The sequence below is a fragment of the Choloepus didactylus genome, chromosome 8 (assembly GCF_015220235.1).
Source record: "Choloepus didactylus isolate mChoDid1 chromosome 8, mChoDid1.pri, whole genome shotgun sequence".
Lineage (NCBI taxonomy): Eukaryota > Metazoa > Chordata > Mammalia > Pilosa > Megalonychidae > Choloepus > Choloepus didactylus.
In genome coordinates, this window is record NC_051314.1 from 35,440,413 (window position 1) to 35,467,790 (window position 27,378).

A 27,378-nucleotide genomic window follows, 5' to 3' on the forward strand; every position below is an offset into this window, starting at 1 on the left:
CGGCTGGTATTCAACAAAAGTTAGCTGAAGTGGATTAAGAATTAAATTTTAAAGTGACTGCATTCTTGTCTATTTCTCCATGACACCAGCATAAGTCGTTTCATTGATTTTTGTTCACCGGGTTGGCCTGTTAACTGGCGTGGTGGAAAATCAGCCTTTGTCTTGAAACGTTGAGCTATTTAACACACATAGAACACATTTGCAGGCTGAAACACTCACACAGAAGGGATCTGTGGCCTTCACCCCATGGGGTTCTTTTGTGGGCGATCATTGTACTAAAAGTTGGTGTTTTTATTTTCAAATGCAAAACATGAGCTGAAGAACTTGGGCAGGCATTTTTTTTTTTAATAGTATGGAAATGAAAATGGGAAAATGATGCCTCTTGAGTCAGGAAAATATGGGCTCAAATCTGCTCTCCTACACCTTCCCTGTGCAACTGGGGCACATTCCTTAGCCTCTTTGGGCCTCCGTTTCCCCACCAGTTATACAGGTGGCAGTGATATTAAAACCCGGTCCTCCTGAAAGCAACATTAAATCCCATACTTGGTATATCCAAAATGGTGCACTCTTGATACAATAGAACAAAAGTGTTCAGAGCTGAACATAACAAAAGCAAAAACTAAAGACTGGCAACAAGGCTTCAAAAGAAGATCTGAACATTGTGTTTGAATGTGGAGGAGTTGCTGGGAACACGACAAATACAAGGTCACAAAGACAAGTGAAAACATTTGAGGAATTTTTAAAAGCAAATCAATGCATACTTATGAAAGTGCACTCTGCCTGAGATAAGGTCGTTTCAAAAAAAAATCTATTCCGTTAAAACATGTATTTCCTAAAAGGGGTGCTCCTAATGGTACTTGGAAATCAGAGAGCATCAATTAAAGAGATGGTGAAGATAAGCAGTTCGGAGGCTGAGTTCTGAGGACCTCAGTTCCCAATTCTACCAAACAAAAAACTGGCTTCTGAGCAAGGTGGGCACTCTCACTGTGCCAACCACTGCCACATGTCGGGGATGCCAAGGTTAGAGCTGTTCCCCTTAACATTTCTATCCCCTCCACACCTTCTGCTTCCAAATAAGTGGGATTTATTCACAACTCCTGTAATAGCTGATAATGGGGATGAAGGACAGTGGGTCCAGGTTCACCCAAGACCCCTCCCCCAAATCCTTTCCAGCATTCTTAATAACTCAGACACTTGGGTTCAGCCTCTCTCTCTGGAGTAATTTGGTGATGCCTTGAGGCCCAAATAACACGGTCCTCTTTGCTGCCCACTGCTTCCATCCCACAGACAGTTGTCCTACTTGCTTCTATACAATTACTTGATGCAATGAGGTCCTCCCACAAGAAGTGGGGGGGCCATCCCCAAACCCCATTATTTTCATTTGTGGTGCCATTAGTGTCACACTGGGCCATAAAGGAGTCCCTGCACGGCCTTCAAGCTTGAGATCCACCTAAGGACACATCTCAGATCAGAAGGAGAGGGAGAAGTACAAAGGCCAAGTTAGAACCATCTTCTGTGCCAAACTGTCTTCCTGTTCACGCAACTAAATGTCGCCATAACCTATGAAGGGGGACATCTCCAAACTGAACATGTACCTTCAGGTCTGGGCTTGGACGTCGCCTTCTCAGTGACCTCTGTATTTAAAATTGCAACACTCTCAGCTTCCAATCAGCACACCCAGCCCCCTTCTTAGCTTTATTTTTTGTCATAACACTCATCACCATCTGACATGCTCTCTATTTCCTTACTTAGATTTGACTTCTGATTTAACCACTTGTGCAGCTTTTGGCAGGCAGAGTAATGGTCCTTGAAAGATGTCCACATCCTTATCCCCAGGACCTGGGAATGTGTTACCTTAAATGGCATCAGAGACTTTGCAGATGTGATTATGTTAGTGATCCTGAGATCTTGAGCTACCTGCATTATCCAGGTGGGTCAATGTAATCACACAGGTCTTTACAAGTGAATGAGGGGGACAGGAGAGTCAGAGTCAGAAAAGGAGATATGATGATGGATGCAGGGGTCACAGTCACAGAGATTAGAAACTGCTCCACTGCTGGCTTTGAAGAAGGAGGGAGGAATGCAGTGGCCCCTTTGGAAGCTAGAAAAGACAAGCAATTGGATTCTCCCCTAGAGTTTCCAAAAGGAGCACTGTCCTGCCAACACCTTGGTTGTAGCCCAGTGAAACCCATTTTAGACATCTGACCTCTGGAACTGTAAGAAAATAAATTTGTGTTGTTTCAAACCACCAAGTTTGTGGTAATTTGTTGCAGCAGCCATAGGAAACTAATACACAACCTAAGCCTGTCTTCCTGTCTCTACAGTGGGTACCACAAGGACTAAATGGAACATGGAGCGGCCTGGCCTGGAGTCAAGGCAGGCCTTCTGTGGAAGGGGATTAGAACTGCAAACTGAAGGATGAGGGGTCACGTCCTGCTGGACTTTTCTGCTCAACAGTCCTCAGTGGCCTTCTCTGCTGCACCTTCTCTGTACCTTCTCTGCCCACCTCTCGGGGCAGCAGACCCGACCGAGTAACTCAGGCTTTAGAAGAACACGGCCGCCATATTGTGCATGGATGATCTCGGTCAAGTTTTGGGACAATACAGGCCCTGGTGGGGAGGGTTCCCTTCAGGTTAATGATTGGCCCTGGGAAAGCATGAGGAGGGGGTATCTCTTGGAGCAGAGGGGGAAGGCAGACCTCAAGACAGGAGAACAAGGCAAGGCCCAAAAACAAATCATTTGGCTTTTTGTTTGTTACTCTGGGATACTGGGGACAATCACATTTAGCACTGAGATTTCAGTTTGAGTCTCCCTTGTTAATAATCTTCCCCTCTCCCCCGTGAACCCCAAACCCTTAGGAGAATCTGATAGAGAATGTGGCCTTGGAGCCCAGCTGTCAGGTTGAGTTGAGAAACTATCTCTTTTATCATCCCATGTCTAGAACAAGTGAATAACAACTGAAGACCTAAAAAGAGCTATCAGCGGCTGCTTTAAGTTCTTCTGACTGTCAACGTGGAATACACAGAAGATTATGAGGCAAATATTAAATTTAAGCAGACAATCGTGGGAGCTTACAGATAACTTATAATTACTGTGCATGGGGGCTTTCTGGGTACCCTGTACACATCCTGTGCATGTGGGCATTAAGGGATGGAGCAATAAAGACAAATGAGGCCTTTCCTGTAAGGCCCATGGTCTGATGAGGTCCCAGCCCTGGTTCTATTAGGTGACCGGGACCAAAGCAAGCAGATACCCAGGGTGGTGCAGGGAGATGTGAGGAGATTCATGAAATTGGCAGAAATAGCTTCCAAGTAGATGACTCTGGAAGAGATGAGAAATAAACTCACTCTTTCCCAAATATGCCAGAAGAAAGTGACCCTGGAAGGGATCAGGGGTGGGGGGTGGTACAGCTAATGCTTGGATAATTGCAGTTCATCTTCTCTACTGCCTTCAGGATCATCTTCTTTAAACACAAATATGATCACATCAGCCCCCTCCTTTACCCTTTAATGAGTTCCCAGCACCCACTAATAAAGTCCGAACACAAAGCCCTTCACATCCTGGTTCCACCCAGTTTCCTATCCACTTCCTTCCTTCTAGAGCCTAGACATACAGTTCAATCTGCCACTCCCTAAACAGACCTCTTAACCACACTGGGTCTTCTGCCTGAAATATCTTTCCACCGGGCTCCCATCCCCTCTTCCCTTGGTGGAATTTTACTCAGGCTTCAAATTTTAGTGCCACCTCCTCTACAAAGCCTTTGTCAACCCTGGAGACACCTAATGGCTCTCTTCTGGTCTTCCACGTTAATAATGACTGGTGGTACTTTACGGCCTATGATGAGCCAGGCACATGCAATAACTCATGTAATACTCTCTGCAACCCTAAGAGGTAGGGACTACTATTAACTCCCTTTTACAGAAGAGGAGTTTGGGCACAGAGAAGGTTAGAAGCTAGCAGGTCACACAGATGCCCTGACTTGATCCCAAGAAAGCCAACTCCAGAATCTGCTCTTTTCTCTCCTGGGTCAAACTTCTGTATTGCTGTGCATCCCGAACAAGCTACTGTTCTGACATTTCCACTCAACGTTCTTTTATTGGTTGCTGGTACAAGAGCGACAACGCATCCCGCCACACATTCTGAGGCTCAGCCCTGGCACCTCCAGGAAGGCTTTCTTCACCAGATTTAAGTGTTCATCCTTTGGGCTCCTCCCTAGTACCTGGTTCAGTGCCCAGGATCCAGCAGGAAACTCGTATATGTTTGGGTATCCCTTCTTTATTTTCTTTGCGAGGACTTAGATCAAGGGAAAAAGAATGCATCTTCCAGAAAAACAGTGGCTACCTTGGTATTTTATTTTTCATTTTATTATGACCCTATTTTTAGTATTTTTCATTTTGTTATGACTCAAGGGGGAATCCAATTAATCACAAGTCCTGTCAATTCTATTTTCCAAATAGCTCTTAAATCCACCCCCTACTTTCCATCTCCACTACTACTCCTATTCAGTTCCTGGCCTCTTACTGGTTTACAACCACCTTCTAACTGATCTGCCAACTTCCAGTGGGTCCCCTCCTAACTTGGGTGCTTGTTCTAAAACACATCTGATCTGGTCACTCTTTTTTTAAAATTTTTTTTATTTATTAGAGAAGTTGTGGGTTTACAGAGCAATCATGCATAAAATACAGGGTTCCCATATAGCCCCACCCTCCATCAAAACCTTGCATTGGGGTGGAACATTTGTTACAATTGATGATAGCTCCTTTTTATAATTGTACTATTAATTAATGATCGGTCACTCTTCTCATTAAAGCTGTGCAATGGCTCCCCAAGGGCCTCCCAACAAAGTCCAAATTCTTTAATATGCTTTATAAGTTCCTTCCTCTTGTGCCAGTGCCTACCATGCCACCCTTGTCCACCAAGACTCCTCTGCTGTACTGAAAATGCCATCCACACGGAGCTTCAGGCCGTGCTCTCCTATGGCTCCTGGTCTTTGTGTAGCCTGTTGCCTCAGCCAACTTTCCCTGCCTCCTCTTTAACTGACTGATATCTTCTTACTCCAGGCTCAATTTAGACATCTCTTCCTCCAGGAAGTGTAACTTGATCTTTTAAGTTTGGGTTAGAGTTCTTGCATGTGCCCCCATGGAATCCCCACACTTCTTCTGTGCTAGCCCTTATTACACGCTATTTTATTCATCTCCTTTACTTACTGGTAGATTGGATATTCCCCATCCTTCAGTCCCTCCTGTACTAGAACCACACATCCATACTCTTGGCCATGTCCCCCTGCAGTGCCTACCACTAGACTGGGTGGATGTCTCCACCTCACTGATGCTGGTTTGGCTCTGAGGTTTGCTTTACCAATGGAACATTAGCAAACACTGTGACCTGAACTCAACCTGCAGCTTGGTGTGGAGCCTCCCCAGCTGGCAGGCAGAGCCATGAACAAGAAAAATAAATGTAAATAAATATTGGTCCTCATAAGCCACTAAGAATTTGAAAGTTGTTTGTTATGCAGTATTATTGGAGCAGAACACTGACTGATAAACTCATCTATATCCTTCATTAGACTGCAAACTCCATGAAGGCAAGAATTCTATCCTTAGTACCTAATATAGGGCTTAGCACATTGCAGGTGCTCAATAAACATTTGTCAACTGGATGTATGACTGACTGAATGAATGTTGGCCATTAACAGGTCTGCCTCCCCAGCTAACATGTGAATTCTTTAAGGCCAAGAATGGCATCTGATCTCTTTCAATAGCACCTAGCTATCTCACTGCCTATATTGGGCTCTTGGTAGGCATTCAATAAATATTTGTTGAAATTTATTTAATTGAATTTTGTGGGCTGGCTTGAGAATCAATCCTTAATTTATGATATTATTTCTATGGAAAAATGCATCCTGGGTGCCAAATAAACTTGCAAATGAACTTTTGGAACCTCACATGCTCATTGGTTCAGGATTGCCAGTTTTGTGGAAATCCGTAACTGAACACATGTGCTATGCTTTTGCAATATGGGAAAAACTGAGAAACTGCTTCCAAACCCAAGACATTCAGCCTGCAAAAACTCACTTTCCACCCACACATACAAATTCAGCACAGGTTGGATTTGAGGTTCCAACGATAAAATACTAGACTTTTTAGAGCTCATTGTTTATCTAATTGCTTTTTATCTGCTTATGTTGGGTGCCTATTCTTAACACACGATCAAAAGGAAGTTAAGACAGTTTTCTTGCCTGTCCCCCACCAAATCCACTTTCTAGACACGTATACAAGAAAGCTCAACCTTCTCAACAGAGAAAAGAGAAAATAAATTATTTTTCTAAATAAATCTGTGACATTTAAAATAAACACAGTGGGATGCTCTACAGTTATAAGAAAACATCCCCCTTTAGAATTCTTAATTTTGAATGGTACTGGGAGTTTAACATGAGCCACAGACCTGAGGCTTAGTTTTCATTTCATCTTAAGCCAGAACCAAGCCAGTTTGAAATCAAGTGATATGACATGGCCGAGAAAGGTCACCGGTCCATCCATTCCACGATCCTGGAGTGTTTTATAATAATTAAGGCACAAGTCTCAACCTGCCATAGGTAGAGTTTCCCAATTACGCAAGCTACTTCACTCATTGAACATATACTTTTTGAGCACCCTCTGTGTGTCAGACACTGTTCTAGACTGTGGGCATACAATAATGGACAAGACAAACAAGTTCCCTATTCTCACGGAACTTTCTTAAAAAGGGGGAAGCAGAGAAATAAGATCATTTCAGGTGTGGTGGGGCCATGAAGGAAATAAATCAATGACGTCACTGTGGTAAGGTATAGGGGCTAATCAGTTGGAGATGCATGTTCCAGAACCTGATGGTCAAGAAACAGCCAGCCATGAAAAGATTCTGGGGAAGAATGATCTGGACTAAGGTAACAGCAAGTGCAAAGCCCCCAAGGCATAAACAAGATTGGCATATTTTCATGTCAGAAAGAAAGTCAGTGTGGCTGGGGTGGCATGAAGGAGCGACGAGAGTGAAGTGGAATGAAGCCAGAGGAGCAGGGAAGGGCCAGATCATATAAAGCCTTATAAGCAGGCCCTGGCAATAAGGGACCCATTGAATTCTAAGATGGAAAGCCACTGGAGGCTTTTAAACCAGGGAGGAATATAATCTGATTGAGATTTTAAGGGATCAATCCTCTTAGAGAATGGTAGGGTAGGGGTAAAGGAGCAAGAGCAGAAGCAGAGGAGGCAATTAGCAGGCCTTTATGGAAGGCCTCTGCTGTGCCCTCTGGAACTCACAGCTAGTTATCAATAAAAGCCCCAATGTCCTCAACCTCTTCTCTGAGTATCCCGTCCACTTTTTGCTTTTATTGAATCCTGGCTCTCCCCTGGGGACACAGCTTCCTGCAGCCCTCTCAAGGGCTGGCTGCTGCCCCTCCTCACCATAAGCGTCCTGCTTGTGTCCTGCTGTGTCTTCTAGAGAATTCTTCTTCCCTCTTTCTAAACCCCCAGCTTTGAAGCTCATGACATCAGCTTCTACCACCCAATACCCATCCTTGTTATGATCATCCACAGACTCCCTGGTCACTTCCCTTCATTTCTTGAATAGGTAGATCCTCTCCCTCTCTAACGCTGCTCCCATGATTGTCCTTGGTGATATCAATCTCCACACAGATGACTGATCCATCTAATACTTGACACTTCAGCTCCTTCATCTCCTCTCTATCATTCTACTTTAGCAATACAATAGTTCCACCTTGTTGAACAATAACTCCACCTCCTCAGAACCTCAATTTCAAGCCCTTCCCTCTCCATCCACTACTTCCCGCGTTTCCAGTGGCCCAGCACCAGCAATTCTTAAAGCCAACCACAGCTCCAATGTGTTGATCCTACTACTTTTTCACATCCATCACTCCATCTGGGTCCTCACCTCTTGCCTTAGAGCTTATGTCCAGCTAGAGCCCAGGGTCCACTATTATAATGGTCACCATAGTCCATCTCTTGCATATGCATCCTCAGTTCCCATGCCCCTCTTTCCCCTCCTGATGATTTCCTGGCAAAGTTACTCTGGCTAAATCCGACTCTCTCTGCCCTCCCTCTCACACCAAGCTGCTACTACACCAACAAAGCTGAACACAGCTTGAGAAAAGCCAAACTCTGCTTCCTGCTCTCACTGCAAAGGCAAAACCAGTAGACTCAAGTGGGCCCTAACGTGTCCTGGCAATCATTCATTATTTCTCAACTCTGCTCTCTATCTCCCACTCTCCTATTTCACACCTTCTCTCTTTTCTCTTTTCAAGCCTCCAATGCTTCCTTCCTCCCTCACCTCATCCTGTGTCGAGTCACTGAAAAAGATAAAAGCCATATGAAAAGACACTGCACATGCTTCCATGACCTATCTTCTCCTGAGCGTATTCTTCACCTTCCCTCCCATTAGTAAGGATGAATTGCCCCTGCTCCTGTCAGAGATTGCCATCCCCACTGGCACACTAGGTCCTATTTTCTTTCAACTGCAGAAAGACAACACTCTACGACTCTCTTTTTATCCTGCATCTTTCTTCCCTCTTTATTGGAATTTTACCAACAGCACAAAAGCACAGTTAGTTCATTCATCTCAAAAAAAACCCAAAACTCTCTGGACTCCATTTTCTCCTCCAGCATCTGCTCCATTTTTCTGCTGTCTTTCTCAGCAAAACCTTTCTAAAGATTGTCTCTGATCACTGTCTCCAGTTCTTCTCCTCCTATTGTCTCTTGAAGATGCAGCATCCCTCCACACACTGTCTTTGTCATGGTCACCAATGACCACCTGCTAAATCTCATGGTCAATTCTTGCTTGACCCCTCAACAGCATATGACAGAATGCACGGTTTTCTTCCCTTTCTGCTCCCCCTTTTAAGCCCTTGGCTTCCAAGAGAGCTTCTCCAGGTTTTCCTCTTCCCTCTCTGGCTGTTTCCTCTCCATTTCTTTCACTGCTTCTTCTTCATCTCCTTGACCCCTAAACATTGCAGCACCCCAATGTTTAATTCTTGAACCTCTCTACTTGAACGCCTCTTCTCAATCTATTGATCCCTCCTCTGGTCTTAAGGCTTCTCTATGTAGCAACTTTCAAATTCATAATACGAGCCTAGACCTTTTCCATGAACTCTAGTCCTTCAAGGTCCGATACAGTAGCCAGTAGCCACAAGTGGCTATTTAATCACTACTTTCACCATCATCATCACCACCATCATCATTGTCACCACCCTACCACCTCCACCCCCATCTCCATTATCTCCACCACCATCATTATCACTGCCACCACCATCATTACCACCACCATCAAACAACCACCATCACCATGGTTACTACCCCCACACCATCATCACCACCACTACCACCACCACCATCACCATCACTACCACTGTCACTGAATTAACTCCTGCATGTAGCTCTATAAATATAGAAAGGGAACCTGCATAAATGGAATGGATCTGAAAGATTATGGTAAAACTGCTTGGTGGGTGTAGAATGATAAAATGCTTTTTATGATCGGCTACTTTCCCAAACTTTAGTCTTGGGCAAGCAACAAGAAGAAAATGTTCCTACCCAATTACAATTATTCATGAGAATTTTCCTGGCCCTGCTTCTTTTGTCTGCCAGTGACTCGGATGACAACAGCCCAGTAAGGAAGTGCAGCAAAAGGCAAGGGCAATTATGTGTCTTGCTATATCTTGGATTTTGACTTCCTCCGTGAACTCTAATTCCATCCCCATATTTTTAGTTTGTTGCCAGAACCTATTGCTTAGATTGTATTCCACCCCCCCACCCTCTTTTTCTCTTGGCTGCCCCCATAAGCTCCCAAATTCTCTTCCTATGTCTCTTTTCTGTCCCCAATCTGCCCCTTGCTCAGCCTTCAGCTTCACTGTGCCTGCTCTGCTCTCTCTTATCCTCTTTCACCTTTAAAAACTGAAAGCTCTAAACTGACAGACACTGTTACGTTTTTATTCCCCCTTTCTTGCTTGAGCTGCAGCTAAGGCTCTCTCCTCCTTGCTTCTATAGCAAGAGCCTGAGTACTGGGTTGCCATGGCAACAGCGAATCCAACCAGCCCGGTCCCAGCAACGCTAGGAACTGCCGCGGAGAGGAAGCTGCCACAAGTCGCCCCGGAGCCTGGATGGGTCGTGAACACCGTAATTCAAGCCCAGGTTGGGCAGATTCCACCTGGAGACAGCGACTGTACATCAGGCCCGCAGCCCTACCATGCAGTAGGAGATCCGCCATCAACAATAAGGCTGCCACTGAGTTAACAGAATACATGACATTATGAGGATTCATTTGAAAATTTTCAAACACCCCTATTCTTTATCTTCTCTGAGGGAAAACCTTTTGCCTCTCTCTTGAGTCTTGGGGAACTCTGCAGAAAGTAAAAGCAAAACTGACGGAGGCAGCCTATCTCCTTTATTTTGCAAAATCACCCTGCCCCTAGATGGGGGCAACCCCGGGAGGCCCAGGTCAAACACTTGAGTAGAACTGACATGGCTGTGCACGTCTTTGAGAATTAATTAGGAGTATACCATGATATTTGAGTCGGCGAAAAGAGCAGTTCCCCTAGGTCGCTGGACTGTGTCATTAAGTAGAGCAACAAGTGTGCTACTTACTGCACGATACTTTTTCGGAAATGTAAGCTGGTGAGAAAAGAATTCAGGAAATACCTTTGCAGCGAGTGACACCAGCCGCAGTGAGGGTCTGCTGCCGTTAAACACTCTGTACAGGATTTATGTTTACTGCAGTTTGCAACACGAATTCTCCTAACCTAAAAATAAAGATGACAGTGTTGAGAAGGAATTAAAAGCAGTACCGGAAAAACTACAACACCTTCTCTGATGCAGGGCCACCAAGAGCATATTTATAAACTCTTAACTCCTGTCTCCATCGTTACATCAGGCAGCGGCTCTGGAGTTCTAGGCTATGAAGCGGCTGTATCAGGGTCACCTGGGGAGCTTTTCAATGCATATTCCCAGACCACGTGCCACTGAGACGCTCATCAGGGAGCTGGGGGTGGGGCGGGGCCTAGGAATCTGCATAGTTGTAAAGCTCTCTCAGGTGGGTCGGATGTGCACTCAAGTGTCTCACCTGCCAATAATGATTTCCACAGGGATCATGGCATCAGGTCACCTGGCTTTGATACAGGGACAGTCAATGTGTCATCAGTGGCACCTGGGAAGACCAGAGACTCCACCCAGGAGTGCCAGCAGGAGGTTGGCACTAGCTAGGGAGATTAGGCGCACTGATAGGGGTGGTTCCCTCGCCCTTGTGAGTTCCTGGCTCACTTGCTCACACCCTCTCCACTGGAGTTAAAAATAGGAGAAATGGGGGGAGTTATTCAAATCACTGTTCTGCCCCGAGAGCTGCCTATTCCAGTTGTGAAGAAACAGGAGCCCCCGGAGCGGGTGCCCGTGCTGGGCAGACCCAGGCAACTGAGCCAGTCAGTGAGAGCCCCTGGGCAGGACGGTGGGAAGCGGGAATGCCTGAGCGTCACACAGCGCATTTTCTGCCAGCAAAATCACACAACAGGTAGTAAGGAAACCTACAGAAATCATTATGCCAGGAAGTTGTACACGGCACAAGGTAGAGTGATTTCTTCAACAAGTCAGAGAAGCAGACATTTCCAGAAGGGGTTTGTGAGGAAAACAGTGAATATCTGGAGGAATATCTTTCAATTCTAGGTTGACTTCATGGAGGACAACAGCACCGTTTCATGGCACAGTCCCTGACGCCACACAAGGAAGAGGCTGAGTCTGAGCCAGTATTAGCCAGAACGTGGATATTTCCTTATAGCTCATAAAGCACTTTTTAATTCGGGGGGATGTTAGTAAGTGTCATCTAATCTCTCCAAAACTTATTTCCTTCTCTGGAAAATGGTGACGATACTGCTGATTCATGGGGGTTTTATGAGCATTGCCTGGCACATACTAAATGCTCAATAAATATTGGTTATTGTGAGCATGTGAAAAAGGGTTCCATGGTCCAATAAACACGTGAAATCTTTGACTGAAAGAACTAAATAGGTTTCCTCAGCACACGGCTTCTGAGAGGCTTTGAATATGCTGAGCACCATGATACCCTAGGAGGGGGGACAGTAAGTGACATCTGGTTCTAGGACCACTTCTGCTCAGAACACCTAGTGGACTATGAGTCTGGACTATTCTTTCAGAACTGTCACTCAATGTATCTGAACACACACACACAACTTTATGTAAAAGAGGAAACATCATAAATATGTCATTGGAACTGCTTCTCTCGTTTAACACCAACCTATGGTGACTCCTGCACTCAGCATCATATCCCCATATGGTTATTTTTAATGGCCACACAGCACACCATTGTATAGATGCACCAGGGCTTATTAGCTTAGTTATTACTATCTCTCCAAGAGTTCTTAGATTTTGCCTTTCTAGGGGTTACACGGGCTATGAATCCAGGCACAACTAGAGCCTTACTAATAGGATCTCTTAGTTGTAATTAATCCTAAACGAATAACGTAGGAATAACTAGCTTGGATGGCCAGTTGATAACTGTCCCCAGGACTTCAGCCTCTGAATGGCCAGAGTCTAGAACCCTTTACCTTCCAGAAAGTGGGGACCTGCCAATTACTGGTGGCTCTCAAGGTGGTCCCCAGCCCAGGGTCCTCAGCTTTGGGGGTTGAAGGTTGTAATGGGGACTTACGAATTATTTACAACATTTTATAAAGCCAAATGGAAAACACACACAGATTAAGCAAGACTTCAAGTATCTTTGCTTTTGGCTGGAATTTTATCAGCTCCGTGTGGTAGCACAGTTAGTACTCTGACTGGCAGTTTTGAAATGCCTTTGATAAATAAAGCTTGGGAATGGAAATTGTTACTTAATATATGCAGTTTTGTTGGGTAGACAAAAATCTTTCAAATATGGAATCCCCAGGGAAGAAGCATAATAAGAAGTGTTTGAACAGTGAAAACAAGCTGGCTAAGAAAATTCTTTATGGTGAGGAACTGGTTTACAAAGGTGTGTGGGTTTCAGATGTGGTCATCTCAAAGTGGACATTTTGATATAAATGACTTCCAACATGCAGAGGGAAAGGACAGAATGTGGCCTTTTTTAGGAATATCAGAAACTACAAAATGCTTGCATACCTATTCTGTGGCTCTAAAAGCACAAGAAGTAGATTGATGTCATCAACTATTCTCCTTAGAATGGATGATGGAGAGGAAAGAGGGAAAACTGGGGCAGATTATATAATGGTGTTACATCCATTATATACTCATATAAGTAACATTTATCTTCCTTGCATTTTTGTATGTCCAAATGGTCATGGATCAAAATGACTGTGTCAGAATGACTTGTTTAGTTTTCACAAATTTGGGGCTTGATCTCATCAGCATGGGCTTCAGGATCAGGGTAGAATTTAGGGTCTAACCTCAACCAAGTCTAACCTTTGTATGTATCTTTAAGCAAGTTATTTAAGTTCTCCAAGTCTTAGAGCCTTCATCTATAAAACAAGTCTCACTTTATCTCATTAAAGTATTTCATTAACATGGTTTATTATACTGATATGTGTATATGTACACAACTCTAGAGAGAGACCTTTCTTAAAACAATAACTAGTATATAGGCAGCAGGGACTAAATAAAAATTCGTTTCCTTCCCCCTTCCCTTGATGAAAGCACTTTTTTAAGATGAAGAAAATGTAAAAGGGAATTATTTTGTATTTCAATAAGCAGAAGCAAGAAGAAAAACTAAAACAGCCAGATAAATTGAGAAAGGGGAAGGGGACCAGTGGCATATATTTCCTAGTTCATGAATGTGTATGAGACTGTGGCCTGATATTAACCCCAAATTCCAAACCCATTCCCATTGGGTGTATTCATAAATGCATCTAACCATTCAGTGCCCACACAATAAATGTGTAAATTCAGTAACCCTGCTGATTATGCGCCCATTTGCAAGCACACCCACCTCTGAAAGTCTTGGCACTCGAAATAAAGCCAATAATAAAACTGTCTAAATAGGTAATATTTCTTGCTTACTTACTGACAGTAAGATTTTTAATTACAGGCCCGTGAACCACTGCGGATCTTCTCAAAGCCTGCGGCAGTGTTTAAACTCAGCAGATCAAAGTAAAAGCTTTGCTTCCAAATAATGACATCAATTAAACAATTTTTATTCATAAGTCAGGAGCAATAACTAGCATTTCTACCTACCTCTTTCCCAGCTGTTAGATAGATATAGATATTCTTCACTGGATCAGGAACGAGTTTATAGAAAACAGGTGTTTCTTCTTTAATTTCGTAGATAACCTCTGGACAATTTGAAGCCAAATTCTCACCAAGAGTAACCTATTTTTTTTTTTTCAAAAAGAGAAATAAGATCTCTCTTAAATTATTTGAGTAGCAGAAAGGCAAAACTTGCAGGTTAAGCCTACAACCACAGCCTTTTTTACTGTTATGGATTGAACTGTGTCCCCCAAAAAGGTATTTCTAGTCCTGACTCATGATCCTGTGAGTGGGAACTTAATGTAAAAATAGGGCCTTTGAAGATGTTTTTAGTTAAGGTGAAGCCAAACTGGATTAGGGTGAGCCCTGATCCAATATGACTGGTGTCCTTCTAAGGAGAGGAAATCTGGACACAGGAGAGAGACGGAGTCAGAGAAAGAGACAGTTATGTGACGGAGACAGAAACTGAGCTCTGCCACAAACCTTGGAACATCGTTAGATTGCCGGCCATTGCCAGAACCCTACAGACTTCAGAGGAAGGATGACCCTGCCAACATCTTGATTCAGACTTCTAGTCTTCAAAACTGTGAGACAGTAAATTGCTGCTGTGTAAGCCATATAGTTTGCGGGATTTTGTTATGGATGCCCCAGCAAACTAAGACACTTCCTCACTACGAATATTGGCTAAGGTACCATGTTCCTTGATTTTCCTCTCAAATCTCGGTCTTCAAAAAGGCTGGCAATAACACGGTGTTTCTGTTTTTGTAGGTGACAAAGGCAAAAACAGCTGCTCTTCAAGCTGGGGCAGCATCTTCACCTCTGGAAGCTCATTTTCCACACTTCCAGTTCATGTCTGATCCTATCGGAAGCCACAGATGACAGCTTCACTATTACTGGCCAAGAGTTACCTTAAAACTAAAGGAAGCTGGCTTGACATATATTTGCAGGGTTACTCTGATTTTCCTATTTTATTCTACATGGTCATACATTTTTAAATATCCAGGACAACTCAACAGGTATAGACAAGCAGGTATGTGTTTATACAAAATATAAGCAAATGTGACCCAGTGGCTTTGAAATCAGACACACCCGAGTTTCACTTATTGTCAGTCAACAAACATCTACTGAACACCCACTATATATCAGACACTCTGCTAGGTGTTTGGAAAATGGCAGTGAACAAAATGGGGAAAAGTCCCTGGCCTCATAGAACTTACATTTTTGGAGGGGAGCAAAGGGTGGATGGCAGCAGATGATTAACAATAAAGAAATAAATTACAAAATATATTAGAATATGAAAAGTGAATGGGACAAAATAAAGTGGGGGAAGGGCATGGAGAACAAATGGTTAGAGTAAGTCTCACTGAGAAGGTGACATTTATTTAGAGACTTGCATGAGATGATGGAGGGAGCCAATCAGATAATTGGATGAAGTGTGTTCTTAAAAGAGGGACCTGCTAGCACAAAGGCCCTGAAATGGGGGGAGGCCAGCATGGCTTCAGCAAGTGAGTGAAGTAGAGAGAGTGGGCAACAAGGTAATATGGGGTCTTATGGGACTAAGCAAAGGTTTTGCTTTTTACTCTAGGTGAGAGAGAACTCACCATCACAGGGCTTTGAAAAGAGAGACATGATTTGGCAGATCTGAGTTATGAGTTAAAGGGACCACTCTGATTGCTGAGAAAGGGCAAGGTTTGAAACTTGGGTATAAGGACCAGTTGTGAGCCTATTACAATAATCCGGGAAAGAGATAACGGTGGCTGGGGCTCAGGTTTGCATACTGGCACTAGCCCTTTAAGTAGCTGTGCTATTTGAACTAGTAACCTAAGCTCCATGGGCCTCAATTTCCCCATCTCTTAAATGGGGCTAGCCTTCCTTATATAGAATTGTTGTGAGGATCAAATGAGAAATATGAGAGAGACTTAATACATAATCGATAATCAATAGATAATCTATTACTAGATTGCAAGCTCCATATGGGTAGGGAACATATCTTAATCATCTTTGCACCTTTCACTTCACCCAATACAATACTTTAAACACTAAAGGTGTTTAACATTTTGTCAGTTTGAACACCTTTACGTCAGTTACACTGGGCACATAGTTTGAAAAGAAAAAATTGGCATCTGAGATTCTTTTCAGACAAAGTCTACTTTCATGCATATACTAATTAATAATATGACTGTTACCTGCATATCCCAGTGGCAGTTAGGGATATGCTCTTTAATCAAGGGCTCTTGAGCAGTCTGACACAGACAGCATCTCCCTACATTCACTGCCACTCCCAGGGCATAAGCCTAGGCTGGGCTTTGCCTACCATCAGTGACTCCTTCCCATCTTCTGCTCTGGGTCAAGCCCAAGTGGATTTGGTACAACTAGTGACTCACTCAGGGTGCCTCAACTGCTCACCAAATTCAGTAGCCACTCTGCAAAAGTCAGTCTCACTAACCAAATATGTTAAATCTAACTTCTAAAAGAGGAACAGAAGCAGTTAGGTCCTATGGCTGGTGGGAAAGTTCTGTGCCTCAAGTCTAATACGGCAGCCACTAGCCACATGTGGCTATTTGAACATAAATAAAAAATTCAGGTCCTTAATCACACTAGTCACATTATAAGTGCTTACCAGCCATGTGGCTAACGCCTTCCATAATGGAAAGTGCAGGCAGAAAACATTTCTGTCATCACAGAAAGTTCTACTGGACAAAGCTGTGAATGAAAGGAGCCATCCAGCAGTTACTGACCAAGATACAGACTCACTCGGTTCTTGTCTTCCCATCTCTAATTCATAAGCCTTATTAATCAGCTGAGATTCAAACAGCTGATACTGTTCTGGAAAGGGACTGTATAAAGGAGGAAAAACAGGAAGCCAGTTTTATAAAAATAAGATTGATAGAAATAGTCTCAAGTAAGTCTCAAGAGAAGAAAGGCAGCTACCCACACCTATCTCTCAAGGAAGGTGTCATCTCAAAAGCATCATTTGGCGGCACTACCTATGAAGTATTCTTGCTAATAAAGCTGGACCTGAATCTAACCAAACCTTTAGTGCTAACTTCCATTAGCATAGGAAAAAGAAGGGGTAGAGGATCAAGCTAAATGATATCACAAGAAAGCAAACAGCAAATCCACACTGCGAGCCCTTCCATAGGACAACAGAATTGGTTTTTCAATAAGCCAATGGAGGGGGCAAAAAATAGATGGAAGGAGGCTGCTCTACATTTCAAGAGACAGAACAACCAAATGTGATTTGAGGACCAAATGTGATTTGAGGACCAATTTGAACAAAACAATATTAAAAGACATTTTTGGGTCAACCAGGGAAATGTAGTTAAATGGACTTAATAATGGAAGGATATAATAAGGAATTACTGATAATTTTGTTAGGTATGATAACAGTGCTATAGCTATTTAAGAATATGACCATAGTTCTTTAGAGATATATAATGAAATACATAGGGGTGAAATGACATGGTGTTTGGGATTTGCTTTAAAATAAAAAAAGTAAATAAAAACAATTTTTAAAAAACCACCACATTTTCCATTTTGAATGAATTAGAGCTGCACTGCAGTTTTTATTGGGGGCTTCTTTTATTTACTCTTGGAGGTATAAGTGAGGTGATGCAGCAACTGACAGATGCAGATGGGTAGGAGCTAGAAAGATCTATTTGGGGGCAGCATGTATCTATTTACTTGACACCTTGGAGATGAGGCACCAATATTCTCTTATTCTCTCTAGAGCTATGAATTATGATAGGGAAGCCTTTCTTTCTTTAATTTTTGTTTTTTAATTATCAAAGTACTGGGTGCCAAAGCTTACCAACCAGTTTCCTGAATAAGCGACCTAGAGTAGCTGTGATGGTTTGAAGCTGTATATGCCCCAGAAAATCATGTTCCTGTGGGTGTGAACCCATTGTAAGTAGGACCTTTTGACGAGGCCACTCCTTCAGGATGGCCTTAATCTTCCTACCGGAGGCCTTTACAAACAGAATAAATCTGGGGTGGGGGTGGGGGGGAGCCATGGAAGCAAGGAGCTGAAAGCAATGAATCCCAGAAACCAGAAGACACTGCCATGTGCCTTACCACGTGTCAGAGGAGTCAAGGATCAATAGCAGCCAGTCTTTGGGAAGAAAGCATCGCCTTGATGATACCTTGATAGGGACATTTTTCTCAGCCTCAAAGCTGTACGCTAATAAATTCCCATTGTTTAAAGCCAACCCATTTCATGGTATCTATCTACTTTGAGCAGCTTAGGAAACTAAAAAGTGGCCTACTCTACAGTTTGCCCCGGTAACTACAGATGCTGGGTTTAAATTGGCATATTTCATCGATGATGGGAGTGGGAACTCTTTGGAAGGCAATTTGGCATTATCTATCAAAATTACAAAGCACATATCCTTGGACCCTGTAGCCACTCACATATATATGAAATGACATATGTACATGGATATTCATTACAGCATCATGTGCTATAAACAAAAGACTGAAACAACCTAACTGTCCAACAACAGGGAACTGGTTAAGTAAATTATAGTACAAATAATGGAATGCTATTTAGACATAAAAATAATTAGACAGCTCACTTGAGGAAAAAAAGAACAACAGATGCAGTATGCTATCATTTGTTTAACAAAAGGAGTAAGGATAAATTCCCCCCTTTTACTTACAGACACATATAAAATTTCTCTGGAAGGATACCCATGAATCTGATATCATCAGCTGCCTCAGAGGCCAGAAACAGGTAACTTTCACTGTATCCTCTCTTGGCTCTTTTTGAGTTTGAACCCTGTCAATGTATTGTCTTAAAATTAAATTAAAAACACATACAATTTAAATTTAAAAATAATTGTTTGTGGATGCACAGGGTCAAATTTTCTCCTTTTTTGCTAGATTATGCAGGGAATGATCTCCATAACCTTGGGGGCAGAACAAAGAGGATGTTTTGCTTTTCATCACAAGGAACCCCAATGTGCTTGGAGAGGCTGGGGAGCTCTGCTTCCATGGCCCGTGGAATCTCACCTCTCTCAGATGACCACAGGACAGGGCACAGGTGGCTGCCTTTCTCCTCCAGGTTTCTATTAATAATCCTGCTGCACCCAGCCTCAGCCCAGCCCAGCCCCAGGGTACCCATGGCACACTTGAACTTTCTAACCGCAAAATTCATGACAACGTCAACACAGAAGAGGAGCCCAGCAAGAGCAGATCAAGAGAAAACGTTCCTTCTTCAGCTCAGTTTAGCTGGGTAGCCTCAGAAAAGGAGCATAATGAGTGAGGTGATGCAGCAACTGACAGTGAGTCACAGGAACCCAAATGGCTTGAATTGTGCATACGAGAAACCTCATCCAATTCACCTACCCGCCTTGGTCATGATATGGATTTTTATCTATTACTTCCAGGATACAACCTTAACACAGACCAAGACTGAAGTCAAAGTGAGCCACCTCCATGAGTATTTTTATATACCCCCTCATCTTTTGGGTCTCAAATGTCACCTCCTCTGGGAAGCTTTCCCTGACTACCACTCTATTATACCTCACTGTCACTCTCTATTCCATCACTTTGTTTGCTTCATAACACTTATCACCATCTGAAGTGATTTCACCAATGATTTATCTCCTTACTTGTTTTCTGTCTGTCTCTTCCCACTATGAGAGAGGGAACCTTGTCTGTCTTACTCACTTTTGTATCCTCAGAACCCAGAACAGTGCCTGGCACGAAAAAGGTACCCAATGAATATTTATTAATGAAAAAAAAAAAAAAGTCTATTAGCATTCAAGATTTTAAAGGGCTCTTCAGATTTTTCCAGCTGAAGGCTGTGTAGAAAACAAATTTTCCCTAATGGAGAATTTCAGCTCATGTCAACATATTGCTTCTGTTGACATCTGCCTGAATCCTGGTGATAGGCTATTAACTAGCCTTGAGATTTTTGTTGAATACAAAAAAAAAAAAAAAAAAAAAAAAGCCTCCCCAACAACAGTACTGAAAGTAACCCAGTGGAGACTTTCACACCGTACAGTCGCATTACAAGTTAAAGGCCACCCACAGAAAAGACACTCTGGTGAGGAAAATAAGGGAGAAAGAGAATTAAACAAAAGCCTATTTTTTCTTTTCTTTACTATTACCATGAGATGAGAGAGCCACAGGTGTTCAGAAAGCTTAAGGGTGACCAGCCCATCCTCTCCTTTATGTTTGTTCATGAACAGTTTCTTCCAAATACTGTGAAGGAGACTTAAAATACACATGAGAAAGCAAGGTTGTTATCCAATGGCGTTCAATGTGCTTCGGGAGTTAGGAGCAATAAAGATGAAATATAAAGATTAAAGTAAATTCTTCTCTTGTTTCTGATCTACTTGTTTCAATGTAAGTAGTAAGAGAAGCAATTAGCCTGAAGTACAGGTTCTAGATTTGTGGATTACGTGGGAGTAATAGTTCTAAATTGGGGAGTCCCGGTAAAATCACAAACTAGAATGAATGATATGCGGCAGAGGGGGAGGCCTTGAAAAGGGCTTCCTATGACATGCTAAACAGCCAGCCATAGAGCCTGTTTCCAAGTTCTGAGGCTTCTGGCTGTTTTTACGTTTTGATGCATTACCTCGGCTCTGCTCCACTCCCTATTATCTCCATTTCTGGCCTTGGGTCCTGTCCTGGGTTCTTCATGGCCTCCTGTCCCTTATTTGAAACATTCTGTGGGACTATAAATAGAGCTTATCCTTATAAAGATTTTAATTGCTTTGTTTTATCTTCACCTGAAAACTTTAGTAACCAGAGTCAAGGCAGACCCTTCAGGTGATATGCGATTTATCTTCTGTTTGAATGCAGGGAGAACTTTCCAGAGCTGGGCTTTAATTTCACTCCATGGTTTGGACAAACGAAGATGATGAGAGAGAGCGGGGTTTTGAGGGCTGGCCCTGAGGAGTGCCCCTCTCCTGGATACAGCAAAAGGGCATGATGTGGCTTTTTGCAACACAAACCTCACTTCAGTCCCAGGGATGTTGGAGAAACCCGACACTAAGCTTCTATCTCTGAAGCCATTCGATCAATCAACTTGAGCACATCGCTAGGGAAAAGCTGGGGCCCTAAAGGAGAGTCAGAGGCCCCCAGGTGCTACTGGATGCTCTTAGAGGAGAGGGCTCTGCCTTCTAATATCGAAGTCTGCACGCAGATGGGTTGCTAGGTGACCGTTCCCAAACAGGAATAGACTGAAACCACAGGGGACATAACCCCTTCTGATGAAGCCCCGAACAGCTGCATCTTGGTATCAACCCAGATATCGCAAATATTAAAAACAAAAAATAAAAACCAGTTCCACAGTCTCTACACCAAGCTTTACAGACTACATTTTAATTGTCAATGCAGTTTCGTTGGAGGTTAAAAGCTTGGGCTCTGAGGACAGATTGCTGCCACTCAAATCACCCTGAGCAAGCTACCTAACGTCTCTGAAGCTTCGGAGTTTTCATTTATAAAGTGCGGATGGTAACAGGATTGACTCGGAAGGATTAAACAAGGTAGCCCATGCAAATGCTAGTTCTAATGCCCAGCACATAGTACAAGCTCAGAAATGCTAGCTATTATTATTCCTCACCTGCTGCCTCTTATCTTTTATGCTTACAAGAAAGGTTAATGGGCATGCATAAAGTTACAAATTTCAAATTTCATGCATATTCCGTTATTACTTATTTTACTACCTGGAACAGCTCAAAATATTCAATTCTGCCCTTGAAATGACAGTTTTCTATATGCAACAGAGTCGGCTCAAAGGAATCCAAACCACGTGGTAGGATGTAGTAGAATCTGGAGAAAGACTGGGCGTGTGTTTATAGAAATGCATGCCCTTTGCAGTGTGCTTGCTGAGCACACGTGCGACGCCAACTCCCAAAAGCTGAGTTCGGGGGGTGGGGGGCATTCTTCGTCAGCTGATCTCAGCGGAGATGCTGAGAAGTGAAAAATTATAGTGTGGGATCATGTTCAGAAAGGAAGTTAAATGGGGAATTAACTTGGGAGAAAAAGGACTGGATATAACTCGTTTCATGACCATTAGGACTGCACAGGGATGAATAAGGTGGTAGATTAGATGCTCTCAAAGCACATTCCTCCAGTGTTTCTAAAATCTCATGAAGGAACTTAGGAAAAAAGACAGGGGAAGGAGGGCAGTAAAGGTATCTTTAGTTTCCCCACTGATCATCATTAAAAACTTACCTTTGGAAGTAGTGTCTTCTTACTTGGAAAAAGTTTTAGTCTTGAAAAACACTTTTAAAGTGGTTGAATAGTTCAGCTTCGGTTCAAAACATTGTGTGTTCACATGATGGAACAGGATATATAGCTATTAAAACACTGTTTACAAAGGGTTTGCAATAACATTTTTATATAAGCATTTCCCCTTGTAAACAGAAGAAAACAAGGATGCAAAATTTTATGGAGCCTGACCTCAGCTATGTTAAAAAAAGAACAATGGAAAGACATCAAAATGCAAAGAGCAATTACCTCACATGACATAGAATTAGGGGTCTTTTTTCTCTGCCCACACCCCACTGTTATACAACTCTCTATATGAGCATGTATTGCTTTCACAATAAGAAAAAAAATATTTAAATAATATGATGTTTAAAACTGCACCAAATGTATACTAAAACTCCATGAGGTTTCTAGAGTTTTAAGTTAAGAAATGAGTTATCTTGTGGTAAAAACAGCAATGGGCCCCCAATCAGTTTCCTGTCCCTCACCCAGCCAGGCATTTACTACAGTGGCTGGCATATGTCAAATGCCATCGACTCTTGATCACTCGGAAACTGATGAGTCAGACTGTGGGGGATCCAAGCCCTCTTTCTTCTCTGTCTCCCACCGTCTGCCTTGGGTTGAGTTTTGTTTTTCACTGCTCATTAGTGCCTCCACTCTGCAACTTAAGAAGCCAAGCTTGTGTCTATCAATGTTTGTCTCTTCTAACAGCTCTGTTGACAAGTCTGGCAAGGGAGAAGCTTGAAGCTTTTTGAATAAAAGGATTTGGGGATTATTTGTGGCTTCCAAATCATCTGTACAAACCCAAGTCTTCGGCACTCTGGGTAATTTCAGGGGCCACATCCAAGGATCTGCACGTGGGATAAATGTGGAAGTCCTGGGAATTACAGGGCTGTCTTGGGGAGCCTGGCAGAGCCAAGTCAGCTCAAATTTGTCCCACACAGCCTCTCCCTGAGTGAGGAAACCATCCTGAAGGAATTTCTGAGAGGAGGGGATTAAGGTCTGATTTATCAATCCAGTGAGGTATTTCCTCAGTCAAAAGGTCTGCCTTCTCCCTATAGAGCTGGAATTCTTTCCTGAGCCTCTAGGACCCATGACCCACATCCAGAGAATTGGTTTCCCCCCATGGACCCCTATCAGCCTGCTTTCCGCCAGAACCCTCAGGGACTGACTGCCCAGCCGAGGACAGCAGTTACAAAGCCACTGCAACATGGGGGATAATAGTGCAGGCTCTGAAGTCATCCAGATTCAAATCCCTGCTCTGCCACTGTGTGACCTTGGGCAAACAGTCCAATTTCTCTGGGTCTCAGTGTCCTCATTTGTAAAATGGGAATGGTACACCTACCTCACAGGGTTGTTGAGAAGAATAAATGTGTTCGAGCATGTAGAGTGACTGGCATACTGTGTAAGTGTTTGCATTAACAAAACAATGACCCAACCTGCCCTTGCTATTTGAACCCTAAAAAAACAAGGCTACAGAAGTGGTTCTTGAAGGGGTGTCCCCTAGAGATCCTGAGGAAATAGAGACTTCGACTGGCTGCCTCCTCCTCAGCAGCTCAGTCCCACCCTGCTTGTGCCAAAATGTCACTAAAACTTGGTCAGCTGCACACGAAGACCTGCTGGGGTGAGCAACCAGGACAGGTGAAACCAGCCTTCCCATGGGGACCTATTTATAACCAAGTGTTCCTTTACCTCCAACTCACCATGTAACAGTTTGGTTGGCTCAGCTTTGGGGAAACAGTGTTCTTGTCAAAACACTCGTCAAAAATATCCCAAATCTGAAGAGATAATTGCTGAGGAGGCCCAGTGAGGACTGATGGGACCTTCTTCTGCCAGGTTAATGGGTCCCATCAGCCTGACCGGGTTGGTGTAGCTACAGATGTCACCTGTGGCCCTGAGCAACTTGTGCAGAATGACTGATGGGTATTTACCTTTCCCCGGGAAACAAAGCTGACATAACAGGAAAGATGATCAATGTATATTTTTAAAGAATGTGTATACAAACAAACTCCATCCCATATGTTACTGGGTTTCCTCCAAAGAAAACAGATTAAATCAAATTCCTACTAGGCATCCAGAGCTGTATCAGGCTGTGGGAATTCATGGCCTCCTCCTCAAGCAGCTTAAAATTAAGTTGGAAGGCAACAGAAGCACAAGTAAAAAGGTTAGGTATCAAAAAGCAGGACACTTCTAATGAGCCAAAAGAATGTTACAGATAATGAGGATTTCAGGAGATGGGGAGAAAACAGGATCATTCCAGGCTGAGGCAATAACAGAAGCCCTCAATGAGGAGATGGGATTTGAGCAGAACCAAAGCATACACAGTCAAGCAGGCAAGCTTGAGAGAACAAGAAACATTTCAGGCAGGCAGTACAATATGAACAAGGGTGTAGAAGCAGGACAACACAGTGCATGTTTGAAGAAGAAGTAAATGGGTTTGGCTAGAGGGAGGGATTAGTGTATGGAAGAGAGAATTAGAGACAATCAGATGTAGAAGGGAGTTTTCTAAGTTGTCTAGTATAATCTCATTTACAGATGAGGACATGGAAGTTCAGAGAGGTTAAGTGATTTACTTAAAGACACACAGCTAATTATCAGTGGGAGCTCAGTGGGGGGAAACGCATCTGTCAGTATTCAGGTGAGAATCCGAGCTGCCAGTAAATCAATTGTCTACAGAGAGGCAAAGGAATGTTAGTCTATGGAAATGGAAATTGTACAGTTCCCAAACACAAATGTTGGTGGACGCCACGGGAAGTATTCAATAAATGCTCATTGATGACAACAATAAGATGACCATGACACAATTTGGGTCAAGTTATTTGGTATCTCAGATTTTATTTTCTTCCCTCACTCTCCACTCCCCCCCCTGGCCCCTGAATAAAAATCTCAACTTGACAAGGGTCTAGCCATACAGTGGGAAAAAAATAGTTCTTGGAGATAAAAGTCAACTGGAGTCTCAAAGGATTTCAGATCTCTAACCTCTCCATGGTGTGTGTGGGTACAAAGGGCAGAAAACAAACCCCGCTGTGGGTGGTAAGTGGGCTGGAGGAAGGAACACCTGTTTTTTCTTCTTTTCAAGCCCTATAATTTCTCATCTCTTTGAAGTTGTGAGAAATCAGGTGCTTTGTTCATTTTCATTATAAAGAAGATAGAACTGAAAGGTTAAATGTCTTAGGAAGGTGAGTCAGGGATGGGCTAGAGACCAGACCCCCATTTACCTCACTCAGGGAGCTTATGAGTAAGGAAGGGACAATATCTTGGCACGTTCCCAGGAAGCAAAGTGGCGGATGCTTCATTACATGCCTAGGGTGGTTATTACATATAGATTTCCAGAATTTCTTTTGGACCATTTCAGGGGCCCTCTGAGGAGCTCCCAATGCAATTGGTACAGTCTTGTGTATAACCCAGAAGCAATTAAAGAAAAAAAAGCACAAATGAATCATTATTAAAGTCGATGTTGAAGAAGGCACAGAAAACCAACCTTAAGTAACTGGCCATCTCCAGTTCCCAAGAATAAAACAGTCCTGTTCATTACGACGGTGCCATATACAGATGTCAGGTCGGAATGGATCAAGGTAGATGATGCAATTGGTTGTACTCTTTCAGGTTGATCTTCTTTTTTCTGAACATGCACACAAACGGACAAATAAAAAAAAAGAAGATCATTTTTAACAGCGATAATTCTCCTTATACTGATAAAGTGTCACTCACTACCTCCTAGGAAGGATCCACTTCTGGGCCCCAAAAGCATTTTCACAGACAACATTCCCAGGAACAACCTTTCGTCGTCTTTCTGTATAAAACCACCATGCTTGCTCAACCCACGAAAGTCATTTGTTTACTATGTATTAACATGTACTGATTGCCAGCAGTGACCTAGCCATCCATTTAACACCCCCCAGCTGATGTATGCAGTGAAGTTCCACTTCATTGCCAGAAGAGAGCCCACTGCTGAACTGGGAGGGAGACATCCTGCACTCGCCTATTGGCAGGTCCCTGCAGCAATTCATTTCAGTTAAGCGTTGGCTTCTGGGAGGTTAAACGCAAGCCATTTCCTAAGATGTGTGAGATGGATGATCCTATTGGGTGTGGTTGCAGGGAGGAGGGATTCTGGATTCATAAGAGGGGTGCGACGTGAAGCCCCAAAACAGGGTAATTAATTCAGAAGGCATGGTGGGGAACGCACAGTCACAGAGCTAAAGAGGATACCCACAGAAGGTCTGAGCCTGGTGCTGATGTTCTCCAGCAGGAAACCCAGAGCATAGCTCCCTACCCGAAGGCATTTAAACTGTCTGAGCTTTTGGGCAAAGACTCATACTCGCTTGCTCCTGATCATTAAATAAAGCCCCTCTTTCAACCCAGAGTGGAGAGAGTGCCTACCAAAATGTCTGTTTCTTTCTTGTTTAAAGGAATGAAGTGCCTTGTGCTGCTTCCTGCCTTCAACGACAGGAAACTGAGTTTGTAACACAAATCTCTGGAAAATATGGAGCTAGAAAGAGCCGTTGCCGTCTGTAGCTACTGAACACAGTTTGATAGCACACTTTATCTGCGAGAGCTAAGTTTCCGACTGTACTAAGGTTTTCAAAGGCACATTTAAGTTTCATCAAATGGGAGAGCCGGTAAACTTCAGTAAGCATCACAGCAACTCTTAGAATCGCCCTGTTTCTGGAGGGGAGCGGTGGGCAGGGGGAGGCTAAGACTTATTAACTTCATTATATTATTGCCAACAGTGTTTATGTCTTTCAATTTATGTCTTATTAAATATTTATTATTTTTAAACCCACCAAGTTTCATTAACATCTAAACTAAATGGATTCACGGACTAAATTGATTTCTGCACTTTAAAGTGCCGTCTATATTTCTTTGTTGAAGTTGCGCTGTGAGGAAAAGATAAGCTAGCAAGGATTCCTCCAGTGCCATGATCACTTTTCCA

The 27,378-nt window shown here is 43.1% G+C and overlaps 1 protein-coding gene across 3 annotated transcripts in view; it reads right to left on the bottom strand.

The window, feature by feature from the left end:
• The window catches only part of PLXNC1 (plexin C1), a 173,040-nt gene that overhangs the window by 129,235 nt on the left and 16,427 nt on the right, over positions 1-27,378 (bottom strand). For all 3 annotated transcript variants that reach the window (XM_037846051.1, XM_037846052.1, XM_037846050.1), the window contains exons 2-4: positions 25,927-26,067; positions 14,211-14,345; positions 10,683-10,783 (exon numbers count right to left, since the gene is read on the bottom strand). In XM_037846051.1, coding sequence (XP_037701979.1) covers positions 10,683-10,783; positions 14,211-14,345; positions 25,927-26,067 — 377 coding nt within the window. The remainder of the gene's footprint in view (positions 1-10,682; positions 10,784-14,210; positions 14,346-25,926; positions 26,068-27,378) is intronic.